The sequence below is a fragment of the Zophobas morio genome, unplaced genomic scaffold, assembly GCF_036711695.1.
Source record: "Zophobas morio isolate AGI-343-1 ecotype UQ-CSIRO unplaced genomic scaffold, CSIRO_AGI_Zmor_V1 ptg000040l, whole genome shotgun sequence".
NCBI classification, from domain to species: domain Eukaryota; kingdom Metazoa; phylum Arthropoda; class Insecta; order Coleoptera; family Tenebrionidae; genus Zophobas; species Zophobas morio.
The window spans coordinates 3547125-3574594 of record NW_026972145.1 but is presented as its reverse complement, the minus strand read 5'-3'; the positions used below and the strand labels follow the sequence as shown (position 1 = coordinate 3574594).

Here is a 27470-nt window from a genome sequence, read left to right as displayed (position 1 = left end):
AAATTAAAAAATTCCCAAAATTGCGATGTTTAAAATTGAGATAGCGAAAACTTAAAAATCGAGAAATCGAAAAATTTTTTAAATTGCAAAATTGAGATATGAGAAATCGAAAATTCCAAAAATGGAAAAATTGAATCACATTAAAATCGGGAAATCGAAACATAAAGATTATAAAAGGGAAACATGAAAAATTTAAAATATATGTTAGAAAAGTCGAAAATTTTGAAAATCGAAAAACCAAGAAATCGAAATCGAAAACTTGAGATTTTAAAAGATCGAGAAATCGAAATAGGCCGAAATCGGAAAATTCAAAATTGAAATATTTACTTAAAAGATAAACGGAAAAATCGAAAAACAGAAAATTCCAAAAATCGAAAAATTGAAATACAGATAAAAAATCCAAAACGATTTTTGGAAATCGAGATGAACAAAGGAGTCTCTTTTGATAATTTTTGAAAATGCTTGGGAAAAGTCAAAAATTTTATATGGGTTTTCAAAAATTGAACTTTCGTAAAGTTGACAAAAAATTCTGAAATACAGATTTGGACGAGCTTAAAAAAACATGACAGGTTCATGATTCCGGATCAAAATTTTCGAAATACTCGGTTTCGAGCTCGAATTTTCAAAATTTCTCAAAAATTACCATATTTCTTTCGGCGATTGTGGAAAAATTGTACGAATTTTCGAAAAAATAACCAAAAACAACATCTGGAGATCGAAATCAATAAAGGAATCCCTTTTGGTAATCTCGAACGTGCTTGAAAAAAGTCAAAAATTTGATACAGGTTCTCAAAAATTGCCATATTTCTTCCGTCGATTCTGGAAAAATTGTAAGAATTTTCAAAAAAATTGAATCCAAAACGATTTCTGGAAATCGAGATGAACAAAGGAATCTCTTTTGGTAATTTTCGAAAATGCTTGGGAAAAGCCAAAAATTTTATGAGTTTTCAAAAATTGAACTTTCGTAAAAGTTGACAAAAAATTCTGAAATACAGATTTGGACGAGCTTAAAAAAACATGACAGGTTCATGATTCCGGATCAAAATTTTCGAAATACTCGGTTTCGAGCTCGAATTTTCAAAATTTCTCAAAAATTACAATATTTCTTTTGGCGATTGTGGAAAAATTGTACGAATTTTCGAAAAAATAACCAAAAACAACATCTGGAGATCGAAATCAATAAAGGAATCCCTTTTGGTAATCTCGAACGTGCTTGAAAAAAGTCAAAAATTTGATACAGGTTCTCAAAAATTGCCATATTTCTTCCGTCGATTCTGCAAAAAATGTAAGAATTTTCAAAAAAATTGAATCCAAAACGATTTTTGGAAGAAATCGAGATGAACAAAGGAATTCTTTTAGTAATTTTCGAAAATGCTTGGGAAAAGTCAAAAATTTTATATGGGTTTTCAAAAATTGAACTTTCGCAAAAGTTGACAAAAAATTCTGAAATATAGATTTCGACGAGCTTATAAAAACATGACAGGTTCATGATTCCGGATCAAAATTTTCGAAATACTCGGTTTCGAGCTCGAATTTTCAAAATTTCTCAAAAATTACCATATTTCTTTTGGCGATTATGGAAAAATTGTACGAATTTTCGAAAATAGAACCAAAAACAACATCTGGAGATCGAAATCAATAAAGGAATCCCTTTTGGTAATTTCGAACGTGCTTGAAAAAAGTCAAAAATTTGATACATTTTCTCAAAAATTGCCATATTTCTTCCGTCGATTCTGCAAAAAATGTAAGAATTTTCAAAAAAATTGAATCCAAAACGATTTCTGGAAATCGAGATGAACAAAGGAATCTCTTTTGGTAATTTTCGAAAATGCTTGGGAAAAGTCAAAAATTTTATATGGGTTTCCAAAAATTGAGCTTTTGTTAAAGTTGAAAAAAAATTCTGAAATACACATCTCGACGAGTTTAAAAAAACATGACGAGTTCATGGTTCCGTACCAAAATTTTCTAAATATTTGGTTTCGAAGCCGGATTTTTAAAATATGTACTAAACATCCAAAAAAATAAACTCAAACAAATTGGATGTTACCTATATGGCCACTACACAAATTTTTGGATGCAGTACAGCTGTTTGTGAATCTACATTCTCTGTTTTAACCAGCATTTTAACCAAGTACCGTACTAATTTTTTGGACAGGTTTTTACGAAAATTTAGCGTAAAAAAATCGACGTTTCCAATTATTTTAATGTTCTTTCAAATATAAAAACTCAGAAAAAATAAAGTAGTTATCTGAGTGTATTATTAAAATATAAATATTTACATGAAGCCCCCTCTGTCGACAAACTTGCCCCCCCCTGAATAAGTTTTCTAGCTACGGGGCTGATTTTATATTACTTTTTAAATTTGGTGTGTGGGGGCGCTTATTATAAACTGCGGGGGGGCGCAGTGGAAGTTAGCTACGCCACTGGGGGCAGACTTGGCAATCAATAACCCCAAGCGTGCGCCCAAGTAATCGAACAACCTGTTGGTCGTGTGACTTATCTTGGCGGCGGCGACGAGTCTGTATTGAAGGTAGGATTTGTGGGGGCGGCGATCCAAACATAAATCGAATGCTTCTGCGACTTTGATAGCAAAGTTGGCACCACTGACTCATTAACCATTACTTTTTTTCCAGTTACAATGAAGAACCACCCCTCTCCACGCCCCCACACCTTCCAACAATTCAACGCCGAATTAAACGACTTCTACAAGTCCCTGAAAGACAACAACTTCACCGACGCCGAAATCCGCAAAATCTTCGCCCCCTTAGCCCCTCCTTCTTCCACAACCAAACACTTAGCCCTCCTTCTCGCCCCCATCGCCCTCCTCACCCTCCTCTACCTCCTCACTTACATAGACTCCATCTCCTGGCACTTCTCCGCCCTCGGCCGCATCCTCCTCATCAAGCTCCTCCCCCTCTGGGACTGGACCGCCCTCAAAAACGCCAAATGCCTCATCGACAAGCCTTCCCCGCCCCCCGCCGACCCGCGCTTCAACTGCGACCTCTGCGAAACCCTCCACGAGATCGACGTCTACGACACCATCTCCACCGACTTGCTGAAAAAGCGCTACCTCGACGTCCACGTGCCCGTCATAATCAAGCAAAGCTTCCCGAAGTTTGACTCTTTCATCGACGACTTGGTCGCCCACCCCGACATAGCCAACTCCAAGCCTTGCGGTTTGTCCACGAATGTCCACAACGACGTGCCTCCGGTGAAAGATCTGCTCGGCAGGACGGAGCTGTTCGATAGTTTTTTTCTGCATTTTCAAAACTGCGATTTTCGCGCCATGAAGCAGTTTCGGGCGTTTGCGCCGCGCCCGCGGTTTGTCCCGCCCGAGTTGTCGCCGGTGCAGTTTAATTGGCTGTTGTGGAGCAGGAATTACAACGTGAGTCAGTTTAAGGAGATCGGGTTGGTGGAGAAGGTGACGGTGGTGGGGCAGGTTTTTGGCGGGAACTTCGTCAGGTTGGTGCCGCGGAAGAACTGCGCCGAGGAGTGTCCGGTGATTGACGTGAAGCTGGGGGAAGGGGAGTCTCTCGTGTTTACGAGTCTGTGGAATTTGGAGTACAGGCCGGCGATTGGTGAAAATGTTGCGGTTATTTTGGAAATGCATTAATGTAATTGGTGGATGTTTAAATTGGTTGGTGTTGTAGTCACAGACGTAGAAAGAATATGGAGCGTCGGGAATAAACTTCAGGTGTGGAATTTTATTCTGGTGTTTAATATGACACACTTTACGTCTGTATTCTTTCTAGGTGTGTACTTGTAATGTAAAGAAAATTAAAGTGATCTGGACGGCCGTTGCTTTTTTCTTCAAATCCCCACATTTGACTGTCTTAGAGAGGCCTCGAGTGTTTTCTAGAGGCCTTAACTGTCTATCGAGAACGCTGACTGTCTGCTAGGGACCCTGATTGTCTTCCAATCGCCCTGACTGTCTTCCGGGGACTCTGATTGTTTTCCAGAGGCTCTGAATAGATTCCAGGGGCCTTGACTGTTTTCCAAGCGCACTGACTGTTTTCCAGGAGCTCTGACTGTCTTCCAGAGACCCTGACTGTCTTCCAGAGGCCCTGACTGTCTTCCAGGGACTCTGATAACTATCTTCCAGGAGCCCTGACTGATTTTCAGAAGCCCTGACTGAATTCGAGGTGCCCTGACTGTTTTCCAGGAGCTGTGACTCTCTTCCGAGGGCTCTAATTGTGTTCCAGGGACCCTAACTGTCTTCCAGGGGCTCTGACTATCTTCCAGATGCCACGATTGTTTTCCAGAGACCCCGACTCTCTTCCAGGAAGCCTAACTGTCTTCCAAGGACTCTGATGACTATCTTCCAGGGGTTCTGACTGTTTTCCATAAGCCCTGACTGGATTCCAGCGTTCTTGACTGTCTTCCAGGCGGCCTGATGACTGTTTTCCAGAATCTCTGACTGTCTTCCAGGAACCCTGAGTGTTTTCCAGAGGCCCTGACTGTTTTCCAGGGGGCCTGACTGTTTTCCAGAAGCTCTGACTGTCTTCCAGGAACCCCCACCGTCTTCCAGTAATCCTGACTGTGTTCCAGGGACTCTGATAACTATCTCCCAGGGGTTCTGACTGTTTTTTAGAGACCCTGACTGTCTTCCAGAGGCTCTAATTGTCTTCCGTGTACCCTGACTGTTTTCCAGAGACCCTGACTCTCTTCCAGGAACCTTGATTAGCTTCCAGGCATCCTGACTCTCTTCCAGGGGCGCTAACTCTCTTCCTGGGGCCCTGCATGACTCGCTTCCATGGGCTGTAACTCACTTTCAGGGGCCTTGATTATATTCCAGGTACCCTGACTCTTTCCCAGTGGACCTGACTATCTCCCAGAGACCCTGATTGAATTCCAGCGGTCTTGACTGTCTTCCAGAGGACCTGACTATTTTCTAGAATCTCTGACTGTCTTCCAGTGGCCTTGACTGTCTTCCAGGAACCCTGACTGTTTTCCAGGAACCTTGACTATCTTCCAGTAGCCCTGACTGTTTTCCAATGGCCCTGACTGTTTTCCAGTGGCCCTGACTATATCTCCCAGGAACTCTGACTCTTTTCCATAGGTCCTGACTGGATTCTAGGGGTCTTAACTGTCTTCTAGGCGCCCTGACTGTTTTCCATAAGTTCCGACTGTCTTCCAGTGGCTCTGACTGTCTTCCAGGGAGTCTGATAACTATCTTCCAGGGGCCTTGATTATATTCCAGGTACCCAGACCCTTTCCCAGTGGACCTGACTATTTCCCAGGGACCCTGATTGAAATCCAGCGGTCTTGACTGTCTTCCAGACGACCTGACTATTTTTCAGAATCTCTGACTGTCTTCCAGTGGCCTTGACTGTCTTCCAGGAACTAAAACTATCTTCCAGTAGCCCTGACTGTTTTCCACAGGCCCTCACTGGATTTCAGCGGTCTTGATTGTCTTTCAGAAAACCTGATTGTTTTCCATAATCTTTGACTGTCTTCCAGGAACCCTGATTGTTTTCCAGGGCCCCTGACTGTTTTTCAGAGGCTCTGATTGGATTCCAGGGGCCCTGACTGTCTTCCAGGAGCCCTGACTCTCTTTCAGGAGCCCTGACTATCTTTCAGGAGCCCTGACTGTCTCTCAGATCCCCTGACTGTCTTCCAGCAGCCCTGACTGTCTTCCAAGGAGCCCTGGCTGTCTTCCAGGAGCCCTGACTGTTTTCCAGAAACTCTGACTATCTTCCAGTGGCCCTGACTGTTTTCCAGTGACCTTGACTATCTCCCAGGAACCATGGCCCTTTTACATAGACCCTGACTGAATTCCAGGGGTTTTAACTGTCTTCCAGACAACCTGACTGTTTTCCAGAATCTCTGACTGTCTTCCAGTGGCCTTGACTGTCTTCCAGGAATCCCAACTATCTTCCAGTGGCCCTGACTGTTTTCCACAAGTTCTGACTGGATTCCAGCGGTCTTGACTGTCTTTCAAGAGACCTGACTATCTTTCAGGGGCCCTGACTGTCTCTCAAATCCCCTGACTGTCTTCCAGGAGCCCTGACTGTTTTCCAGGAACCTTGACTATCTTGCAGTGGCCCTGACTGTCTTCCAATGGCCATGACTGTTTTCCAGTGGCCCTGACTATATCTCCCAGGAACTCTGACTCTTTTCCATAGGTCCTGACTGGATTCTAGGGGTCTTAACTGTCTCCCAGGCGCCCTGACTGTTTTCCACAAGCTCCGAATGTCTTCCAGTGGTTCTGACTGTCTTCCAGGGACTCTGATAACTATCTTCCAGGGACCTTGATTATATTCCAGGTACCCAGACTCTTTCCCAGTGGACCTAACTATCTCCCAGGAACCCTGACTGAAATCCAGCGGTCTTGACTGTCTTCCAGACGACCTGACTGTTTTTCAGAATCTCTGACTGTCTTCCAGGAACTAAAACTATCTTCCAGTGGCCCTGACTGTTTTCCACGGACCCTGACTGGATTCCAGCGGTCTTGACTGTTTTTCAGGAAACCTGACTGTTTTCCATAATCTCTGACTGTCTTCCAGGAACCCTGATTGTTTTCCAGAGGCCCTGACTGTTTTTCAGAGGCTCTGATTGGATTTCAAGGGCCCTGACTGTCTTCCAGAAGCCCTGACTATCATTCAGGAGCCCTGACTATCTTTCAGGAGCCCTGACTGTCTCTCAGGAACCCTGGCCCTTTTACATCGACCCTAACTGAATTTCAGGGGCCTTAACTGTCTTCTAGGCGGCCTGACTGTTCTCTACAAGCTCCGACTGTCTTCCAGTGGCCCTGAGTGTCTTCCAGGGACTCTGATAACTCTCTTCCAGGGGTGCTGACTGTTTTCCAGAGTCCCTGACCGGATTCCAGTTGCAGTGGTTGTTCCAGGCACCCTGACAGTTTTGCAGACGCTCTAAATATCTTACAGGGGCCCTAACTGTCTTCCAGGGGCCCTGACTGTCTTCCAGGGGCCCTCATTGTTTTTCAGGCAGCCTGACTCTTTTCCAGTGGTCCTGACTATCTCTCAGAAACACTAACTGTTTTCCATAGACCCCGACTGGAGTCCAGGGGTCTTGATTGTCTTCCAAGCGCCCTGATTGTTTTCCAGAAGTTCTGACTGTCTTCCAGGAACACTGACTGTCTTCCAGTAGCCCTGACTGTCTTATAAAGACTCTGATAACTATCTTCCAGGAGTCCTGACTGTTTTTCAGAGGCCCTGACTGGATTCCAGTTACACTGACTGTCTTCCAGGGGCCTTCATTGTTTTCCAGGCACCCCGATTCTTTTTCAGTGGCCCTGACTATCTCACAGGGTCCTTGACTATTTTCCATAGGCCCTGACTGTCTTGCAGGAGCCCTGACTATCTTCCAGGGGCCATGTCTCCCAGGGGCCCTAACTGTCTCTGAGTGGCCGTGACTGTCTCCCAGGGTCCCTGACTCTTTTCCAGAGACTCTGACTGTCTTCCAGGAGCCCTGACTGTCTTCCAGGGACCCTGACTGTCTTCCAGGGACCCTGACTGTCTTCCAGGGACCCTGACTGTCTTCCAGGAACCCTGAGTTTCTTCCAGGGGGTCTGACAGTCTTCCAAGGACCTTCATTGTTTTCCAGAGACCCTTACTTTTTTTCAGTGGCCTTGACTATCTCTTAGGGACCCTGACTGTTTTCCATAGGCCCTCACTGAATTCCAGGGGTCTTGACTGTCTTTCAAACGCTCTGACTGGCTTCCAGGGGCCCTGACTGTCTTTTAGGAGCCCTGACTATCTTCCAGAGCCCTTGACTGTCTCCCAGTGGCCCTGACTGTCTCCCAGAGGCCCTGACTGTCTCCCAGGGGCCTTGACTGTCTCCCAGGGTCCCTGACTAGCTTCCAGGGGCCCAAACTGTCTTCCAGGGGCCTTCATTGTTTTCCAGGCACCCTGATTCTTTTTTCAGTGGCCCTAACTATTTCTCATCAGGGTCCCTGAGTATTTTCCAAGAGACCTGACTGTCTTCCAGGAGCCTTAACTGTCTCCCAGGGGCCCTGACTGTTTCTCAGGGGCTCTGACTGTCTCCCAGGGGCCCTGACTGTCTCTCAGGGTCCCGGACTAGTTTCCAGGGGCCTTTATTGTTTTCCAAGCACCCTGATTCTTTTTCAGTGGTCCTGACTATTTGCCAGGGTCCCTGAGTATTTTCCAAAGGACCTGACTATCTTCCAGGGGCCCTGACTTCTGACTGTCTTCCAGGGACACTGAGTTTCGTCCAGGGGCTCTAACTGTTTTCCAGGAACACTGACTGTCTCTCAGGGGCACTGACTGTTTCCCAGGGGCCCTGACTGTCTCCCAGCGGCACTGACTATTTTCCAAAGGCCCTGAGACTGTCTTCCAGAAACCCTGAGTTTCTTCCAGGGGCCTTGACTAGCTTCCAGTAGCCCCGACAGTCTTCCAGGGACTCTTGATAACTATCTTTCAGGAGTCCTGACTATTTTTCAGAGGCCCTGACTGGATTGCAGTTACACTGATTGTTTTCCAGGCGCCTTGACTGTTTTCCAGGGGCCTTCATTGTTTTCCAGTGGCCCTGACTATCTCCCAGAAACCTTTACTCTTTTCAACAGGCTCTGACTGGATTGCAGACGCCTTGATTGTTTTCCAGGAACCCTAACTGACTTCCAGTGGCCTTGAATGTTTTCCAGGGACTCTGATGACTATCTTTCAAGGGTCCTGACTGGATTCCAGTTGCCCTGATTATTTTCCAGGCGCCCTGACTATCTTGCAGAAGCCCTGACGGTCCCCCAGGGGCCCAGACTGTCTTCCAGGGGCCTTCATTGTTTTCCAGGCACCCTGACTTTTTTCCAGTGGCAATGACTATCTCCCAGAGACCCTAACTGTTTTCCATAGGCCCTGACTGGATTCCAGGAGTCTTGACTGTCTTCCAGGCGCCCTGACTGTTTTCTAGAAGCTCTGACTGTTTTCCAGTGGCCCTGACTGTCTTTCAAGGACTCTAATAACTATCTTCCAGGGATCCTGACTGTTTTTCGGAGTTCTAACTGGATCCCAGTGGCCCTGACTCTCTTCCTGGGGCTCTGACTCTCTTTCAGGAGCCCTGACTGTCTTCCAGGGGACCTGACTATCTTCCAGGAGCCTTCATTATTTTCCAGGCACCCTGACTCTCTTCCAGGGGTTCTAACTCTCTTCCAGGGGACTTCACTCTCTTCCTGAGGGCCTGACTGTTTTACAGAGACTTTGATTGTCTTCCAAAAGCCTTGATTGTCTTTTAAAAGTCCTGCTGGTTTTCCAGGGATCCTGCTTGTCTTTCAGGGGCACCTGTTGACTTCTAAGAGTCCCAACTATGTTCTGGGAGGCCTGAAACTGTGTCCCGACAGTTCTGACTCTATTCCTGGATTCCTGACTGTTTCCAATGCCTCGATTTTTTCCCGAAAGATCAAAAAATGTTCAGAATTGTAACAAACCCAGATTTTATAAATTTTATCGACTGATCATTAAGTCAATTATAATCAATTTCAAGGTGTTTCTTTCGCTGTAGATTTGTGTAACTTCATAAGTCTAATACTGAAATAAAAAAAAAAGGAAGAACAAACCATAACCACAAAATACAGTAATCTTTATTAATTACACCAAGGATAATCGCTGGACTTATACTCCGTCAACGGCAAATCATACAAAAAAGGAAACAGCTTCTTATTCTTATTGCTTAAAGTAGCAGCTATTTCAAAATACTCCTCATCAAAAAACTTGGGCAAAAACATCACTCCAGCTTCATAACTCCTGATATACGTCGCCCTATCCTTCTGCAAATTCCCGCCCCAAGCAGACTTTGAAATGTTGGCACTAGTAACAAGAAACCACGCCAACTTTGACAGACAGGGAGAAACGCGACAGTAGGTCTTAATATGGGGCATAGCCCTAGTTCTGCTCAACTTATCCGCCTTCCACTGACTAAAAAAAATCAATAAAAAAATAAAATAAAACAAAACGAAAATAACATACTGCAAATAAGTCTGAAGCCACTTTTGCTTCTCATTCGTCTGTTTAGAATACGGTAAACAGCCCCCACTCTCCGGACCAAAATACCCATTCATCACATTATCCACACTGGGAAAAATCACACTAAGAGTGGCACTGGAATTTGACACCAATTGCGTCTGCTTGTGCCCCGCGAGACTCCGCAAGAGGGTGCTGCGCAACCAGTCGGCCGGGGCTTTGCCCAAAGAGCCGATACTGGAGGCTTGCGCCATAATACCCCACGACAACGGCCCCTCGCTGTCGGGCCCCGTCTTAGCTGGAAGACTACAGTGCTTTGACAGTAAATGACCAACGTGATGGACGTGACTACCAGCGGTTTCAGGGTAATGCTTCCCTGGCACTGAGGTCACTAAAAACACTTTAATGTCGCTGAAATCCGCGTTTTTAACGCAGTCAATCCAGGTTTTTAAAATTGGGAGGTTGTAGTGCTTCAAGTATGATAAAAAGGCTGCCTTGAAGCCAGTGGGGGACTCGCCGGATTTTTCTGAGGGGTCGGCGAGGGGGCGACAGCGGGGGCTCACCCACAATCTGTAAAAAACATGGAAAAGTATGCCAATTGTAGTGGGTTTATTAATTAATACCCTTGGTTGTAGTGGTTCCAGTCTTCATAGTAGAGGTTAGCTGAAGACACAACCACTCTGAGGGAGTTGTCTTCATACACATAAACCCCGATTTTTCTAAAAGTAGACACTAGAGACAGTTGAGACAAGTCAAAATCTTACGAGTGGTGACAACCAAACGGGTCTTTCATTTTAACAAAGTGGTAGGTGACTTGTGGTAAAAACTTATCCATATATTGTTCCATTTGTGGAAACTCGTCGCTACCGTACAAAATCGTGAGCGGTTTTTTCCTACAATTCTACTTTTAATACGACTTCTAGACACCCCAATTTCTTACTCCAAGTTTCGCGCTTTATACTGCTCCATCAACCACCCAATATCAATCATAAAATTAATCTGTAAGGAACACTTCAACTGGCCTAAGCTCGGACACAACAAATCCGGGAAAGTGACACTATTTGCTTGTTTCGACGTGTCAGGCGACTTTGGAATGGTTGTAAAAAAGAGGTTATAGGGGGCTGCCTTTTGCAGCTTTTCGAGCATAGTTCCAGGCTTTGCACACTCAGACTGGGTTGCTTGACTCGTGCTGGGTTTCGCTAGCGGCTTGTCTTTGACAAGGGGGCCCAGAACTTCCAGTTGCTCTAAATAAACACTTTTGTCTTGTGGATAGTCATCAGGGATTTTGATTTTTTCCATTTGTAGCAACTCCAGTACTGAAAATGGGGGTTTCAAAAGTGCATTAAAAAGTGACCGTAATTACAATGGGGGTGCTGAAATTCTCTGAAGTGGTGCGGGTTTTTGCGGTAGCACTTGACACCATGGGGGCAATTTTCTAGCTTGAGTTTTTTACTGGTGCTAGCTGGAAATAACGTATGGGTGAAAAATGGTAAAATAATTACATATTACCCCCAGTTTCTGCTTTACGCTTCAAAAACGAGTCCATATTTTGTGTAAAAACGGTAAAAATAGGGTTAAAATTTGAAGCGGTGTTTAGTGAATTTGGCGTGGTTGCGTTGGTGACGTTTGAATTGACGTACGAAAACCCGAAAGAAGTGTCTATGTTGCCGCCAAAGGGACTTTAAACTCGTGACTTGTCATTTACAGCTACAATTTGAAATGTTAAAAAAATATTGATAACAAATGTTATGTTTCCAACTACTACTAAATAATCTATCCACAACACCTACTTTTTTATTAAAATTGTTTACACAGTCGACCTTTGCCCCTCTTCGTCAAAAAACCCACTTGAAGACCTTCCAATGACGTCACCCCAATTAGCAACAATGAATAAACAAAAAGAAGCCACTTCTCGGAACTCGGATCTTAATCAACAAAACACGTTCCCGCCGACCTTGAAGGCCAGTATTCGGTGACCTCTTAGTCGTAACCCAACCACCATGCCGCCATTTCTCTTTTTAGTCCTGTTTTCCTGCGTGTTCGCCGCCTCCCCCCCTTGCCGAGAAGAATTCGAGGAAACCATCTGCGAGAATTTCGCCTTCTCCCCCGAGCTCATCCTGGCCAGTGCTACCAATAAACTCACAATCAGAAACGCCAAAGGCCCCATAATCCACGAAAACTTCTCCAATTTGACCCAAGTCACCGAAATTACCTTCACATTAAGCGAAATCACCAACATCGAGTCCGGGTCGTTGTGTTGTACGCCGAATTTGACGTCAGTGACGGTCACCGACAATGGAAAGTTCCCGAAAATCACCAAAAAAAATCTGCAGGGGTGCCAACGTGTGAAGAGGATGAGTTTCGACGGCGCGGGAATCGAAATTGAGAAGGGGGCTTTCAAGGAGACGAAGGGGTTGCAGAGTTTGACTATAAATGGGACTGGGATGACTAAGTTAGAAGAAGGGGTGTTGGCGGGGTTGGAGGACTTAAAGTCTTTGACTATTCAGCACTCCCGGGTAGGGAGAGTGGAGGAAAACGCGTTCAAAGAGTTAAAGAATTTGAAAGTGCTTGATTTACAACATAATAAGATTGAAAGTGTCGCCAGAGGGGCTTTTAGGAACTTAGTGCAACTGAAAGTTCTGAATTTGAGTGATAATAAGTTGAAAAGTTTGACGTGGGAGGAGTTTGATGGGTTGAAAGGTTTGAGGGTGATCTTTTTGGAGAGGAACGACTTTGATAGTGTCAATGTGGATAAATTAGTAGCTGGAGTGCCGGATTTGGAGAGGATTTTTTTGAGCTACGATAAATTGTCACCCCAAAGCCGGAAACGAGTCGAGGAAGTCTTACCCAAATTTAATATAACGTTCATTTATATAGGGAAACCCTTGGAATGACATAATTTTTGATAAATTTGTATGAACCACTGAAGTTGTATTATTTTACCCTAAAAAACATGTGGCAACCCTGCATCAAAAAGTTTTTAGCATTTTTGGGGCATTACAATTACAATTATTGTACCATTATAAAATCGGAAAATTAAAAAATCTTACTCGAAAAACCAAAAATTGAGGTATTAAAAATCGAAATATTCATAAAATCAAAACGTAAAATAAATAAACATTGCAAAAATAAAAAATTGTGAAGTGAAGGTCAGAGATTTAAAAAATCCAAAATTGCAAAAAATGCGAAAAATCGAAAAATTAGAAATCGGGAAACTAAATAATTAAAAATTGAGAATAAAAAAATCGAAAAATTGCAATTCAAAAGAATAAAAAACTGAAAATTAAAGAAACAAAAAAAAAACAAAGTTTCTAAAATTATTTTTATTGGAAAATCACATAAACTAAAATTGAGGGGCTATCATCGAAACAGATAAAGTCAAAAATGAGTTGTGCAAAATTGTAAAAATAAAAAGAAAAATTGTACAAATAAATATCGAAAATTGCAAGAAATATAGAAAATCTAAAAATCAGAAAATTGCAATAATTAAAAAATCCGAAAAGTCGAAAAATGAAAAATCGAGAAATCGGAAAATGATAAATTGAAGTCTAGAAAAATTGCAAATCGAAATTGAAAAATCAAAAATTGGAAAATCTTAATCGAAAAACCAAAAATTGAGGCATTAAAAATCGAAACCTTAAAAATTGGAATTATTAGAAAATGCGAAAAATAGACAAATGAGTAACTGAAAGATTCGAAAATTCCAATAATTAGAAATTGGGAAAATAAATAATTAAAAATTGCAGTTCGAAAAATCGACAACCCGAAAACCAAAAATTGGGGGACTGAAAACGGAAATATGAAAAAATCAAAAATTTGCATAATAAGGTTCGAAATTCTAAAATCGAACAACGACATAAAAAAATCCGAAAAATTGAAAACAAAAAAACCGCAAATCGAAAAATTAAAAAAAATCAAAAATTAATTACAGCTGGATTACAAAACTGTAGAACTGAAACATCGGAAAATGCAATTCGAAAAATTAGAAAATCGAAAATTAAAAAAGTCGAAAGGTAATTAAGGGACTAAACATCGAAACATAGATAAAAGATCTACAAAACTGTAAAAATAAAAACAAAGTGTTAAAATAAAGAAGTCGAAATCAAGAAATTAAAAATTGAAAACTGGAAAAAAGCCGACAAAAAAGAACAAAAAAAGAAAATACCAAAAAAACAACAAAAAAGAAGGTGACACGAAAACGCCATTAAAAAATAGACGACTTAAAAACGCCATTAAAGAATATCAAAAAATTGTGTATGTCAAAAATTGCAAAAAAGAGAAAATCTAAAAAATCAGAATATGGAATAATTAAAAAATCTGAAAAATTAAAAATCCAGAAATTGGAAAATGATAAGCTTAAGACTGGGAAAATTGCATATCGAAAAATTGAAGAAACGGAAAATCGAAAATTCGAGAAATTAAAAAATCTTACAATTGATGTAAAATTATTAATTCGGTAAATTCAAAAATTGAGGAATTAAAAATCGAAACATTAAAAAAATCAAAACGTACAATAAATAAAAATTGTAAAAATAAAAAATCCAAAATTGGAATTATCAGAAAATGTGAAAAATCAAAAAGTGGAGTAACTAAAAGATCCGAAAAGTCGAAAACTTTGAAATTGGGGGACTAAAAACGGAGAAAATCAAAAATTAAAATATCTAAAAATTGCAAAATAAGGATCTAAATTTTAGAAAATCGAACAATGATATAAGAAAAAAATCCGAAGAATTGAAAACTAGAAAAACTGCAGATCGAAAAATTGGAGAATCGAAAAATTGATAAAATCAAAAATTAAAAAATCGAAAAATTGTAAAATTAATAAAACGAAAAATTGCATAATCATATGGTTGAATTACAAAACTTTGAAAAATCAAAAACCGAAAACTGAGGAACTAAACATCGAAACATAGACAAAATCAAAAATGAATTATCTGAAATTGTAAAAATAAAAAGAAAAATTGTAAAAACAAAGATCGAAAATCGAAAAATCGAGAAATTAAAAAATTGAAAACTAGAGAAAAAGGGACCACACTGAAATTGAGACAAAAAGAGACACTAGAAAAATGGCAAAAAATATAGTAACAAATAAAAGGAGGCAAAAAAGAAATAAATAAAAATGAAAAAATGTGTCAAAAACGACCATAAGTAGAAACAAAAATGCGACCAAAAAGTCAAAAAAATGACCAATAAGGGACAAAATGTGATAAAATGATGAAAAAACATACAAGAAGCCTTCAATAAGACAAATAAAATTGACAAAAATGACACAAAAAAATGGTAAAAAATAAAGGGAACACCACGAAGTCCCAAAAATATGAAAGAAAAGGTCAGAAAAGCCGATAAAAACGACACGAAGACGCCATAGAAAAATAGACGACAAGTAAAAAGCGACAAAAAAGACACAAAAAAAAAACAAAAAATTTACAAAAAAAGACCACAAGTAGTAACAAAAAATGCGACCAAAAAGTGACAAAAATGGTAAATAACGGATAAAAAATGATAAAATGATGATAAAACACACAAAAAGCCCCAAAAAGACAATTAAAATTGATAAAAGTGACAACCAAAAATAATAAAAAGAGAGCCACAAAAATGAGAAAACACCAAATAAAAACGACACGAAACTCGGACACAAAAAAAACACAAAAATACGAAAGAAAATGTATCAGAAAATGCGACAAAAAAAACACAACATAGAATGAGCCAAGAAACAGGAAAAAACAAATGAAGTTTACAAAAAGTTTGGCCACAAAAAAATGTGACAAAAAAAATGTAGTAAGAAAGTCCACAAAATATGTAACGGAAATAAATGCAAAAAACGCAACAAAAAAAAGCGAAACATAAACGCAACAAAAGAAGTAACAAATATAAAGCGACTAAAAAGAAACAAAAAAAAGCTTCAACAAAAAGGGGCGATTAAAAGAGGCAAAAAAAGACTAAAAAGTAGAATACAAAATTCAAAAAGAAGAACGATAGAAAAACAAATAAAAGACGACAAACTAAGAACATTATTTTACCCTAAAAAACATGTGGCAACCCTGCATCAAAAAGTTTTTAGCATTTTTGGGGCATTACTTTGTGAAGCTCTGTATCTAGACACATCCAGTCTAGCGCAAGGAACACGCTGTATGCTAAAAATTTATTACGACTGAGTTGCGAATTTTTTTCGCAAACTAAAAATAAACAACAAACACTTTACAAAATCCGGTAATAGCGGTAATCTCGTCTATTTTCGTCTCTAATCTAATTTGTTTGAAATCAAACCCGCCTAGTAACTTTCACTTTTCGTGTCTCCGCAGTGCTGCCAACCCCGCTTGACGTTTGATTTGAGTGGGCTCCCGTGAAGGTTAAAACGTGTAGTAAACACAGCAAAAAGTACGTATTTCTCGCCAAATACCACCCGATTGTTGTAACAATCAAAATAACCCATTACCTTGGCCCGCTTGGTTCAAGCCTGCGCCATTTCAAATTTAACCTTTGTGAAGGGTATGGTCATGGCTCATTGTTACCCGTGTTATTTTTAGTTGGTCTTCTTAAAACAATGGCCAAAGAAGAAGACGAAGACAAGTTGCCGGACCAAGACGCCGCCAAGGAGTTCTACGCCAAATACGAGCCCAAAGAGATCCTGGGAAGGTCAGTCTAAAGTTAATGTTTTTTAAACGCTCGTATAAATTATAAATTACATCGTTGTAACTCATTCATTCAGCCTTGAGACGTGATGAATTATAAGATTCGTATAAATGTGGCTGTGGAGCGTGCCATGGATGGGATTGACTTGGCTGGGTTCCGGATTTGGCTGTCGGCCTCAGGCTCTTTTGTAATTGTTCGTTCTATTTTTAATGATTTTCGTGAATCATCTTTATTCATTGCACCCTGTGGCTAATTTTCGCTTATCTTCAAGTCCGACTTGATAACGAGTGCTTACTTTTGTGAAAACGCGTAAGAGGCACTTATTCTTCGTTTGTTTGAGTCTCCAAACAAACAAGTTTTAATCGTCAGAGATATTGGTGTTGATAGTTGGGTAATAGTTGTGACGCTGAGTGTTTGTTATTCAATTTAAGAGATAAAAGGCAGCGGCTGATCAGATGATTGTGAATATTGAGGAATTCGGGGCTAAATTGGTGTCAATACTTGTGGAGTAAATAACGGGAATGATTACGGAACGTGCAGTAAAAATGATTGGTTTATGGCCTCCGGGAGGTGGGTGACGTCATCGCGTAAAATCGTGGGACGAGTGTTTACCGGACGAAATATATCCGGATTCCGATGTTGTTTGTGTTGTCGGATTTTTATTGCATTGTTGCATTTTATTACTGGCGTAGAAATTCCATGAATAATGTGTTTTTTTTTATTTTATTTATTCATCTTGGTCAAAAAATTGATGACGTCATCTTAAAGACACCAGAGAGATCTTAATAAAAATTAATCAAAATATTCTTTCAAATCGTCTTAATTATTAAGATCTTTAAAATTTTTAAGATATTTGGATTTCTAAAACCTTTGGAATCTCTAATCTTTGAAATATTTGGAAGGTTTGAAACAATAAAAACCGTAGGAAGGAAACATTTTTAGAATCTTTAATATTTTAGTGATTTTTGGTTTCTTTACAATCATTAGTCTTTGGAATCTTTAAAATCTTTGAACTTTAAGAGTTCATGCAATTTTTATAATTTTTAGAATCTTTGGATTATTTGGGATTTATCTAGAAGTTTTAGAATCCTTAGAATAATCGAAATTGAGAATTTTTAAAATCTTTGCAACGTTTGAGTTTTTAGTTTTTGGAATTTTGAGGCACTTTGGGAATTTTGGGATCTTTGGAGATCTTTAAGATTTTGTAAAATCTTTGACAGTTTTGGGTCCTTAGAGTCCTTAGAGTTTTAAAATCTGCAGAATCTTTGGAGTTTCTGGATTCTATGGAAAATCTAGAATCTCTAGAAGTCTCAGAGTTGTTAGAGTTCTTTGAATCGTCAATCTGTAGAGCTTTTAGAATCTTTGGAAATTTTAGAGATTTTAGAATCAGTAGAAGTTCTAGAATGTTTAAAATCTTTAGAATCTTTAGGAACTCTTGAATTCCTGGGATCTTTGGTACCTACAGGATCTTAAAGACTTTTTTTTAAATCTTTCTTAACTTCAAAATCTTAGAATCGTTTGTTCATTCATGATTTGGAATCTCCCTAATCTTTCTAATTTATAGAATTTTTAAGATCTTAGAATTTGAAACTTTTTTAATCTTTAGAATTTTTCAAATCTACGTAATCGCTAGAAAACCATACAATTTCTAAAATCTTTGGCAATTTCGAGTCCTTAGAGTTTTAAAATCTGTAGAATCTTTGGAATTTCAGGATTCTATGAAAAATCTAGAATCTCTAGAAATCTTAGAGTCCTTTGAATCGTTAATTTTTAGAGCTTTTAGAATCTTTTGAAATTTTAGAGATTTTAGAATCAGTAGAAGTTCTAGAATGTTTAGAATCTCAAGAATCTTTAGGAACTCTTGAATTTCTGGGATTTTTACTAGTTACAGGATCTTTAAGGTTTTTTCTAATTTTTCTTAACTTCAAAATCTTAGAATCGTTTGTTCATTCATGATTTGGAATCTCCCTAATCTTTCTAATTTATAGAATTTTTAAGATTTTAGAATTTGAAACTTTTTAATCTTTAGAATTTTTCAAATATACGTAATCGCTAGAAAACTATAGAATTTCTAAAATCTTTGACAATTTCGAGTCCTTGCAGATTTAAAAAATGTAGAATCTTTGGAATTTTTGGATTCTATGGAAAATCTAGAATCTCTAGAAGTCTCAGAGTTATTGCTTTGAATTGTCAATTTTTAGAGCTTTTAGAATGTTTGGAAATTTTAGAGATTTTAGAATCAGTAAAAGTTCTAGAATGTTTAGCATCTCTAGGATCTTTAGGAACTTTTAAATTTCTGGGCTCTTTAGTAGCTATTGGATTTTTAAGATTTTTTTTTAATCTTCCTTCAAAATCTTAGAATCGTTCGTTCATTCATTATTTGGAATCTCCCTTATCTTTCTAATTTATAGAATTTTTAAGATTTTAGAATTTGGAACTATTTTAATCTTTAGAATTTTTCAAATATACGTAATCGCTAGAAAACTATTGAAATTCTAAAATCTTTGACAATTTCGAGTCTTTGGAGATTTAAAATCTGTAGAATCTTTGGAATTTCTGGATTATATGGAAAATCTGGAATCTCTGGAAGTCTCAGAGTTATTAGAGTCCTTTGAATCGTCAATTTTTAGAGCTTTTAGAATCTTTGGAAATTTTAGAGATTTCAGAATCAGTAGAAGTTCTAGAATGTTTAGAATCCCTAGAACCTTTAGGAACTCTTGAATTCCTGGGATCTTTAGTAGCTACAGGATTTTAAAGATTTTTTTTTATATTTCTTAACTTCAAAATCTTAGAATCGTTTGTTCATTCATGATTTGGAATCTCCCTAATCTTTCTAATTTATAGAATTTTTAAGATTTTAGAATTTGGAACTATTTTAATCTTTGGAATTTTTCAAATATACGTAATCGCTAGAAAACCATAGAATTTCTAAAATCTTTGACAATTTCGAGTCCTTAGAGTTTTAAAATCTGTAGAATCTTTGGAATTTCTGGATTATATGGAAAATCTGGAATCTCTGGAAGTCTCAGAGTTATTAGAGTCCTTTGAATCGTCAATTTTTAGAGCTTTTAGAATCTTTGGAAATTTTAGAGATTTCAGAATCAGTAGAAGTTCTAGAATGTTTAGAATCCCTAGAACCTTTAGGAACTCTTGAATTCCTGGGATCTTTAGTAGCTACAGGATCTTAAAGACTTTTTTTTTTAATTTTTCTTAAGTTCAAAATCTTAGGATCGTTTGTTCATTCATAATTTAGAATCTCCCTAATCTTTCTAATTATAGAATTTTTAAAATCTTAAAATTTGAAACTTTTTTAATCTTTAGAATGTTTCAAATCTACGTAATCGCTAGAAAACTATAGAATTTCTAAAATCTTTGACAATTTTGAGTCCTTAGAGTCCTTAGAGTTCTAAAATCTGTAGACTCAGAGTTATTAGAGTCCTTTGAATCGTCAATTTGTAGAGCTTTTAGAATCTTTGGAATTTTTAGAGATTTTAGAATCAGTAGAAGTTCTAGAATGTTTAGAATCCCTAGAATCTTTAGGAACTCTTGAATTCCTGGGATCTTTAGTAGCTACAGGATCTTAAAGACTTTTTTTTATTTTTCTTAAGTTCAAAATCTTAGAATCGTTTGTTCATTAATAATTTGGAATCTGCCTAATCTTTCTAATTTATAGAATTTTTAAGATCTAAGAATTTGACACAATTTTTAAATCTTTATAATTTTTTAAATGTATGTAATCGCTAGAAAACCATAGAATTTCTAAAATCTTTGACAATTTTGAGTCCTTGGAGTCCTTAGAGTTTTAAAATCTGTAGAATCTTTGGAATTTCTGGATTCTATGGAAAATCTAGAATCTCTAGAAGAGTCAGCGTTATTAGAGTCCTTTGAATCGTCAATCTTCAGAGCTTTTAGAATCTTTGGAATTTTTAGAGATTTTAGAACCAGTAGAAGTTCTAGAATGTTTAGAATCTCTAGGATCTTTAGGAACTCTTGTATTGCTGGGATCTTTAGTAGCTCCAAGATCTTTAAGATTTTTTTAATCTTTCTTCAAAATCTTAGAATTTGAAACTTTTTTAATCTTTAGAATTTTTCAAATTTCCGTATTCTTTAGAAACCATAGAATTTTTTAAACCTTCAGAACTTCTAAATTACTAGCATTTATAGATACTTTGGCTCTCTAGAATCTTTGGAAATTTTGAGTCCTTAGAGTTTTAAGAATCCGTAGAATCTTTGGAATTTCTGGAATCTATGGAAAATCTAGAATCTTCAGTCTTTAGAGCTTTTAGAATCTTTGGAAATTTTAGAGATTTTAGAACCAATAGAAGTTCTAGAATGTTTAGACTCTCTAGGATCTTTAGGAACTCTTGAATTGCTGGGATCTTTAATAGCTACAAGATCTTTAAGATTTTTTTAATTTTTCTTCAAAATCTTAGAATTTGAAACTTTTTTAATTTTTAGAATTTTTCAAATTTCCGTAATATTTAGAAACCATAGAATTTTTAAAACCTTCAGAACTTCTAAATTACTAGCATTTATAGATACTTTAGCTCTCTAGAATCTTTGGAAATTTAGAGTCCTTAGAATCCTTAGTGTCTTAAGCATCTGTAGAATCTTTGGAATTTCTGGAATCTATGGAACATCTAGAATTCTTTGAGCTTCAAGAATCTGTGGAAATTTTAGAGATTTTAGAATCAGTAGAAGTACTACAATGTTTAGAATCTCCAAGATCTTTAGGAGTTCTAGAATTCCTGGAATCTTTAGTAGCTACAAGATCTTTAAGATTTTGTTAAATCTTTCGTCAAAATCTTAGAATTGTTTGTTCATTAATAATTTAGAATCTCCGTAATCTTTCTAATTTATAGAATTTTTCAAATCTGTAATATCTAGAAACCGTAGAATTTCTAAAATCTTCAGAACTTTTAAATTACTAGCATTTCTAGATACTTTAACTCTCTAGAATCTTTGGAAATTTTGAGTGTTTAGAGTCTTAAGAATCTGTAGAATCTGTGGAATTTCTGCAATCTACGAAAAATTTAGAATCTTCAGTTTTTAGAGCTTTTAGAATTTTTGGAAATTTTAGAGATTTTAGAATCAATAGAAGTTCTAGAATGTTTAGAATCTCTGGGATCTTTAGGAACTCTTGAATTCCTGGAATCTTTAGTAGCTACAAGATCTTTAAGATTTTTTTAATCTTTCTTCAAAATCTTAGAATTTGAAGCTTTTTTAATTTTTGGAATTTTTCAAATTCCGTAATCTTTAGAAACCATAGAATTTTTAAAATCTTCAGAACTTCTAAATTACTAGCATTTACAGATATTTTAGCTCTCTAGAATCTTTGGAAATTTAGAGTCCTTAGAATCCAGTGTCTTAAGAATCTGTAGAATCTTTAGAATTTCTGGAATCTATGGAAGATCTAGAATCTTTAGAGCTTTTAGAATTTTTGGGAATTTTAGAGATTTTAGAATCAATAGAAGTTCTAGAATGTTTAGAATCTCTGGGATCTTTAGGAACTCTTGAATTCCTGGAATCTTTAGTAGCTACAAGATCTTTAAGATTTTTTTAATCTTTCTTCAAAATCTTAGAATTTGAAGCTTTTTTAATTTTTAGAATTTTTCAAATTTCCGTAATCTTTAGAAACCATAGAATTTTTAAAACCTTCAGAACTTCTAAATTACTAGCATTTACAGATATTTTAGCTCTCTAGAATATTTGGAAATTTACAGTCCTTAGAATTCATAGTGTCTTAAGAATCTGTAGAATCTTTGGAATTTCTGGAATCTATGGAAGATCTAGAATCTTTAGAGCTTTTAGAATCTGTGGAAATTTTAGAGATTTAAGAATCAGTAGAAGTTCTAGAATGTTTAGAATCTCCAAGATCTTTAGGAGGTCTAGAATTCCTGGGATCTTTAGTAGCTACAAAATCTTTAAGATTTTTTTAATTTTTCTTCAAAATCTTAGAATTTGAAACTTTTTTAATTTTTTGAATTTTTCAAATTTCCGTAATCTTTAGAAACCATAGAATTTTAAAAACCTTCAGAACTTCTAAATTACTAGCATTTACAGATACTTTAGCTCTCTATAATCTTTGGAATTTCTGGAATCTATGGAAAATCTAGAATCTTTAGAGCTTTTAGAATCTGTGGAAATTTTAGAGATTTTAGAATCAGTAGAAGTTCTAGAATGTTTAGAATATCCAAGATCTTTAGGAGGTCTAGAATTCCTGGAATCTTTAGTAGCTACAAGATCTTTAAGATTTTTTCTTCAAAATCTTAGAATCGTTTGTTCATTAATAATTTAGAATCTCCCTAATCTTTCTAATTTATAGAATTTTTCAAATCTGTGATATCTAGAAACCGTAGAATTTCTAAAATCTTCAGAACTTTTAAATTAGTAGCATTTCTAGATACTTTAACTTTCTAGAATCTTTGGAAATTTTGACTGTTTAAAGTCTTAAGAATCTGTAGAATCTGTGGAATTTCTGCAATCTACGAAAAATCTAGAATCTTCAGTTTTTAGAGCTTTTAGAATTTTTGGAAATTTTAGGGATTTTAGAATCAGTACAACTTCTAGAATGTTTACAATCTCTAGGATCTTTAGAAACTCTTCAATTGCTGAGATCTTTAGTAGCTACAGAATGTTTAAGTTTTTTTTGTAATCTTTCTTAACTTCAAAATCTTAGAATTGTTTGTTCATTCATAATCTCCCTCATCTTTCTAATTTACAGAATTTTTAAGATCTTATTAGAATTTGATCTTTTTTTTATCTTTGGAATTTTTCAAATTTCCGTAATCTCTAGAAACCATAGAATTTCTAAAATCTTTAGAACTTTTAATTTACTAGCATTTCTAGATGCTTTAACATTCTAGAATCTTCGGAAATTTTGAGGCCTTAAGAGTCTTAAAAATCTGTAGAAGCTTCGGAATTTCTGGTACGTCTGGAATCTATGGAAAATCTAGAATCTTTAAAGGGCTCAGAGTTGTTAGAGCTTTTAGAATTTTTGGAAATTTTGTACATTTTAGAATTTTTTGGAGCTTTCTTATATTTAGAATCTTAGAATTTTTAGTGCATGTAGAATCTTTAGGATCTTTAGTAATTTTTAAGGTCTCTAGAGTCATTAAAGTCGTCGCAATCGTTGAAGACTTTGAAACCTCTTGAATCTTTAGAATTTTTTGAATCTTTGTAATCATTAGAAATAATAGAATTTCTAGAATCTTTAAAACTTCTAAATTCCCAGCACCCTTAAGTCCTTCAACCTTTCTGGAATTTTTGGATCTAGATTTCTAGAATTTTTAAGAGTTTTCGGATCTTTGGGAATTTTGACATCTTAAAAAAATTAAACTATGGAATCTCTTTAGAATCTAGAGAACTTAAATTTTTTGCAATTTCTAGAATTTTTGAAAATTTTAGAATCTAACATTTTGGTGATTTTTGGTTTCTTTACTATCATTAGAGTCTTTGCATTATTTGAGATCTTAGAATCCTTGGAATATTTGAAAACTTTAGAATTTTTAAAATCTTTTGAACGTTTGAGTCTTTGGAGTCTTTAAAAACTGGGGTCTTTGAGGATTTTGAGGTCTTTGGAGTGTTTTTTGAGTCCTTAGAGTCTTAAGAATCTTCGGAATTTCTGGAACCTCTGGAGTCTGTAGAAAATCTAGAATGTTTAAATTTTAGAATCACTCAAATATTTACGATTTTTTTTTATCTTTATTAAATTTAGACTCTTGGAATTTTTAGTTCATGTAGAATCTTTAATATCTTTACAATTTGGAAGCTCCCTAATCTTTCATTTTTGAGGTGTTTAGAATATCTGGAGTCATTAGAATCTTCGGAATCGTTGAAGGCTTTGAAACTTCTCGAATCTTAAGAATTTTTTGAATCTTTCTAACCGTTAGAAACTGTAGAATTTCTAGAATTTGTAAGCCTAGATCATTAGAATTTTTAAACTTTTTGGAATATCTGTAGAACTTTTAGAACCTTTGAAACGTCAGAGTCTCTAGTACATAGTAAAATTTTTAGAATTTTTGAAAATTTTAAAATCTCTAAAATTCAATTTTCAAGACTTTCGAATCTTTGGGAATTTTAACATGATTAAAATTTTAAACTCTTTAGAACGTCTGAGTCTTTTTTACAATTTCTAGAATCTTTGAAAATTTTGAAATTTCTAGAATAATTCTAATTTCTTTACAATTTTAAAACTCTTCGGAAACCGTGGAAACTTTCAAGATCTTTACAATATCCAGATTAATTAGAATCTTTAACACTTTTAAATTCCGAACATCTCAAAGTCCTTCAACATTTTTAGAATTTTTATGACTTTGGATTTTAGAAATTTTACCATCTTTACAATTTTAAAACTCTTTGGAATCTCTGTAGAAACTGTAGAATCTTTGAAATTTCTAGAATTTTTGAAAACTTTGGAATCACTCGGAAATTCACTTCAATGAGACTAAACTGCAAAAAAAAATAGAACGGTTAGAATGCGAGCGCAGCGAGCACGTTCAGGTGTTATTAAAAATAATTGATTGTTGTCCCCGAGAAGCTAAATTATTAACAAAAAATGAACCTTAACAACAATTGTGATTACTAAAGTTGGAAAGACTCGAACGTGCTCGCTGCGCTCCGTTTCTAAATTGTGTTTTTTTTTTAAATTAAGAGATTTATTCTTATAGAACTCAAAAACCCTTTAGTAGTGCGCTTTTATTCTAGTTAAATTTCAACGAAAACCGCTTGCCATCACAGGATATTTTTAACTCTTTTATATCACTTGGTGATTACAGCGTCAAAAATATCACTAGGAAGTCCCGTTTGCTTAATAACCTTCCAATATCATTTCTGACCTCTCGCCAACTTTAATTTATTTTCATGTTGTTAATTACTGGTGTTTGTTTAGGAAATAAACGTTTCGAACTTTTTTCTTTAATAACCCGAAAATTTGTAAAAAGTCATCTTTCGTAGTTAACAAATAGTACTTTCTTCCATATTTTATTTATTGATAAAAAACGGAATTATTTTGCAGATGGCCATAAAAACAAGTTTTTCGCATTGGTTCTGTATTGGTTATGCTGTGCGATGTGACAGACAGGTAACCACTTGAAACGTCTTACTCATTTAGTCGCAGTGCCTATTCTATGATTTTCTCTCTTCGTTTTCTTTTGTTTGTCATTTGTCACGCCATTTTCAATCACGTGACTCAATTTCCAGAGGGATCAGCTCCACGGTCCGCCGCTGCATCGAAAAAGAGACCGGCAAAGAATTCGCCGCCAAGATTATCGATTTGAGCAACGACAGCAGCGACGGAATCACAGCCAAAGAAGCAACCAAACAAGAAATCGCGATATTAAGACACGTAGCCGGCCACCAGTACATCAGTAGGTTATTCAAATTTGGCGCTTTTTTCAAAAGTCACCTCACTATTGGCCACAGTTGAATTACAGGATGTTTTCGAATCTCCCACTTTTATCTTCCTGGTTTTCGAGTTGTGTCGACACGGTGAACTTTTCGATTATTTGACGTCGGTGGTGACGCTGTCTGAGAAGAAAACCAGGTACATCATGCGCCAGATTTTGGAGGGGGTGTTCCATATACATTCCCGAGGGATCGTGCATAGGGACTTGAAGCCTGAAAATATACTCCTGGATGATAATTTGAACGTGAAGATAACCGACTTCGGGTTCGCGAAGAAACTAGCGGAGGGGGAAATGGTGCACGAGTTGTGTGGGACTCCCGGGTATCTGGCGCCGGAGACGTTGAAGTGTAACATGGTGGAGGATGCGCCTGGATGTTCGTTCGAAGTAGACGTGTGGGCATGCGGGGTCATCATGTATACACTGTAAGTATAAGTATTTAAAAAAAGGCGCCATTTTTAATTACGATAAGTCTTATAGGTTAGTCGGTTGTCCGCCATTTTGGCACCGCAAACAAATGATTATGTTGCGAAACATCATGGAGGGAAAGTACTCGTTCACGTCACCGGAATGGGCAGACATTTCAGGTTAGGTCTGTCGCCATCTTGTTTAAATTTTCGACAACGTAAGTTTCAGAGCCCCCTAAAGACTTAATCCGGAGGTTACTCGTAGTGGACCCCAAGCAGCGCATCACCCTCGAAGACGCCCTCGCCCACCCCTTCTTCCACACAATGGTAAGCACCCCACCACCACCCCCACCCCCACTACATCACTCGTGCTTTTGTGTAAATTCTTTTCCAGCAATTGTGGGACCAAGACATCGCTCCCCTCAAACACTCATTGCGCAAGACCAGTCGCAGATTCAGTAGAATTTCAGAGTTGGCTTTGGTAAAGCACGTGTTGCCTGCCACCACTAATAATGTGTGTGTCTGACTAACTACAGTGTCGTGTCGTTTCGTATCGTGTGAAGCATGCTTTTGACTTGTGCGCGTTTTCAGAAACTCCAGCAACGCAAATTCCAAGCGAGGCAAAAATTCCAGTGGGCGATTTTGGTGGTGAGGGCGATGGTGCGGCTGCAGCGGATCAAGTTCACGCCGGAGCCGCTGAGTCTGGAAACGGCGCGCACCGACCCGTACAGGATCAAGTTGCTGCGAAAAGTGAGGTTATGTTGTTGTTTGATTGTGGCTAACGTGGCTTTCCAGGTGGTGGATGGCTGCGCGTTCCGGGTGTACGGGCACTGGGTGAAGAAGGGCGAAGGGCAGAATCGGGCCGCGTTGTTCGAGAACACACCCAAGACAGAACTTAAGCACATTTACGTTACCAATTTGAGTCGATAACAGAAATTTTAGTGAATTTAGACCAATTTTGTTAGGTTTTAGTTTGTTGGAATTGTGATAAGCGAAAGCAATCGGTTTTTACTCTGCGCTAGATTTAGTTGTGCCGACTCTCGGCAGTATTTAAACCTTACCCTGTATTATTATGAATAAAATGGTCATAAGTT

General features: G+C 37.4%; 3 protein-coding genes across 6 annotated transcripts; 2 read left to right on the top strand and 1 right to left on the bottom strand.

Annotated features, from left to right (window-relative positions):
- Positions 1-2471: 2471 nt before the first annotated feature.
- Positions 2472-3790, top strand: LOC135140631 (uncharacterized). The gene is made up of 2 exons (XM_064071267.1): positions 2472-2530; positions 2634-3790. The coding sequence occupies exon 2, from the start codon at positions 2639-2641 to the stop codon at positions 3611-3613; it is 975 nt and encodes a 324-aa protein (XP_063927337.1). The 5' UTR covers positions 2472-2530; positions 2634-2638; the 3' UTR covers positions 3614-3790.
- A 5745-nt stretch (positions 3791-9535) lies between these two features.
- Positions 9536-11814, bottom strand: LOC135140540 (probable tyrosyl-DNA phosphodiesterase). Its single transcript, XM_064071132.1, has 8 exons — positions 11723-11814; positions 11442-11639; positions 11296-11394; positions 10873-11248; positions 10697-10825; positions 10556-10651; positions 9939-10502; positions 9536-9887 (listed from the first exon to the last, which is right to left on the bottom strand). The coding sequence occupies exons 2-8, from the start codon at positions 11476-11478 to the stop codon at positions 9557-9559; spliced, it is 1632 nt and encodes a 543-aa protein (XP_063927202.1). The 5' UTR covers positions 11479-11639; positions 11723-11814; the 3' UTR covers positions 9536-9556.
- A 4410-nt stretch (positions 11815-16224) lies between these two features.
- Positions 16225-27470, top strand: LOC135140567 (phosphorylase b kinase gamma catalytic chain, skeletal muscle/heart isoform). 4 transcript variants are annotated; one of them, XM_064071174.1, is made up of 9 exons: positions 16225-16310; positions 16460-16568; positions 25767-25933; positions 25989-26394; positions 26450-26556; positions 26606-26703; positions 26771-26857; positions 26968-27126; positions 27172-27470. In XM_064071174.1, the coding sequence occupies exons 2-9, from the start codon at positions 16477-16479 to the stop codon at positions 27304-27306; spliced, it is 1251 nt and encodes a 416-aa protein (XP_063927244.1). In that variant the 5' UTR covers positions 16225-16310; positions 16460-16476; the 3' UTR covers positions 27307-27470. The 4 variants fall into 4 exon arrangements, with proteins under 4 accessions (XP_063927244.1, XP_063927243.1, XP_063927246.1 ...); XM_064071173.1 differs by having other exon boundaries at positions 26771-26890; XM_064071175.1 differs by lacking the exon at positions 16225-16310 and adding an exon at positions 25582-25647 and having other exon boundaries at positions 16481-16568; positions 26771-26890.

Coding starts and splice junctions, on each gene's coding strand:
- LOC135140631 (XM_064071267.1), top strand. CDS start 2,639: ATGAAGAACCACCCCTCTCCACGCCCCCACACCTTCCAACAATTCAAC.
- LOC135140540 (XM_064071132.1), bottom strand. CDS start 11,478: ATGGACTCGTTTTTGAAGCGTAAAGCAGAAACTGGGG. Junction 11,395..11,441: donor GCGTAAAGCAGAAACTGGGG/GTAATATGTAAT, acceptor CGTTATTTCCAG/CTAGCACCAGTAAAAAACTC. Junction 10,652..10,696: donor CCGTTTGGTTGTCACCACTC/GTAAGATTTTGA, acceptor GTCTACTTTTAG/AAAAATCGGGGTTTATGTGT.
- LOC135140567 (XM_064071173.1), top strand. CDS start 16,477: ATGGCCAAAGAAGAAGACGAAGACAAGTTGCCGGACCAAGACGCCGCC. Junction 16,569..25,766: donor CCCAAAGAGATCCTGGGAAG/GTCAGTCTAAAG, acceptor CTCAATTTCCAG/AGGGATCAGCTCCACGGTCC. Junction 26,891..26,967: donor TGCCTGCCACCACTAATAAT/GTGTGTGTCTGA, acceptor GCGCGTTTTCAG/AAACTCCAGCAACGCAAATT.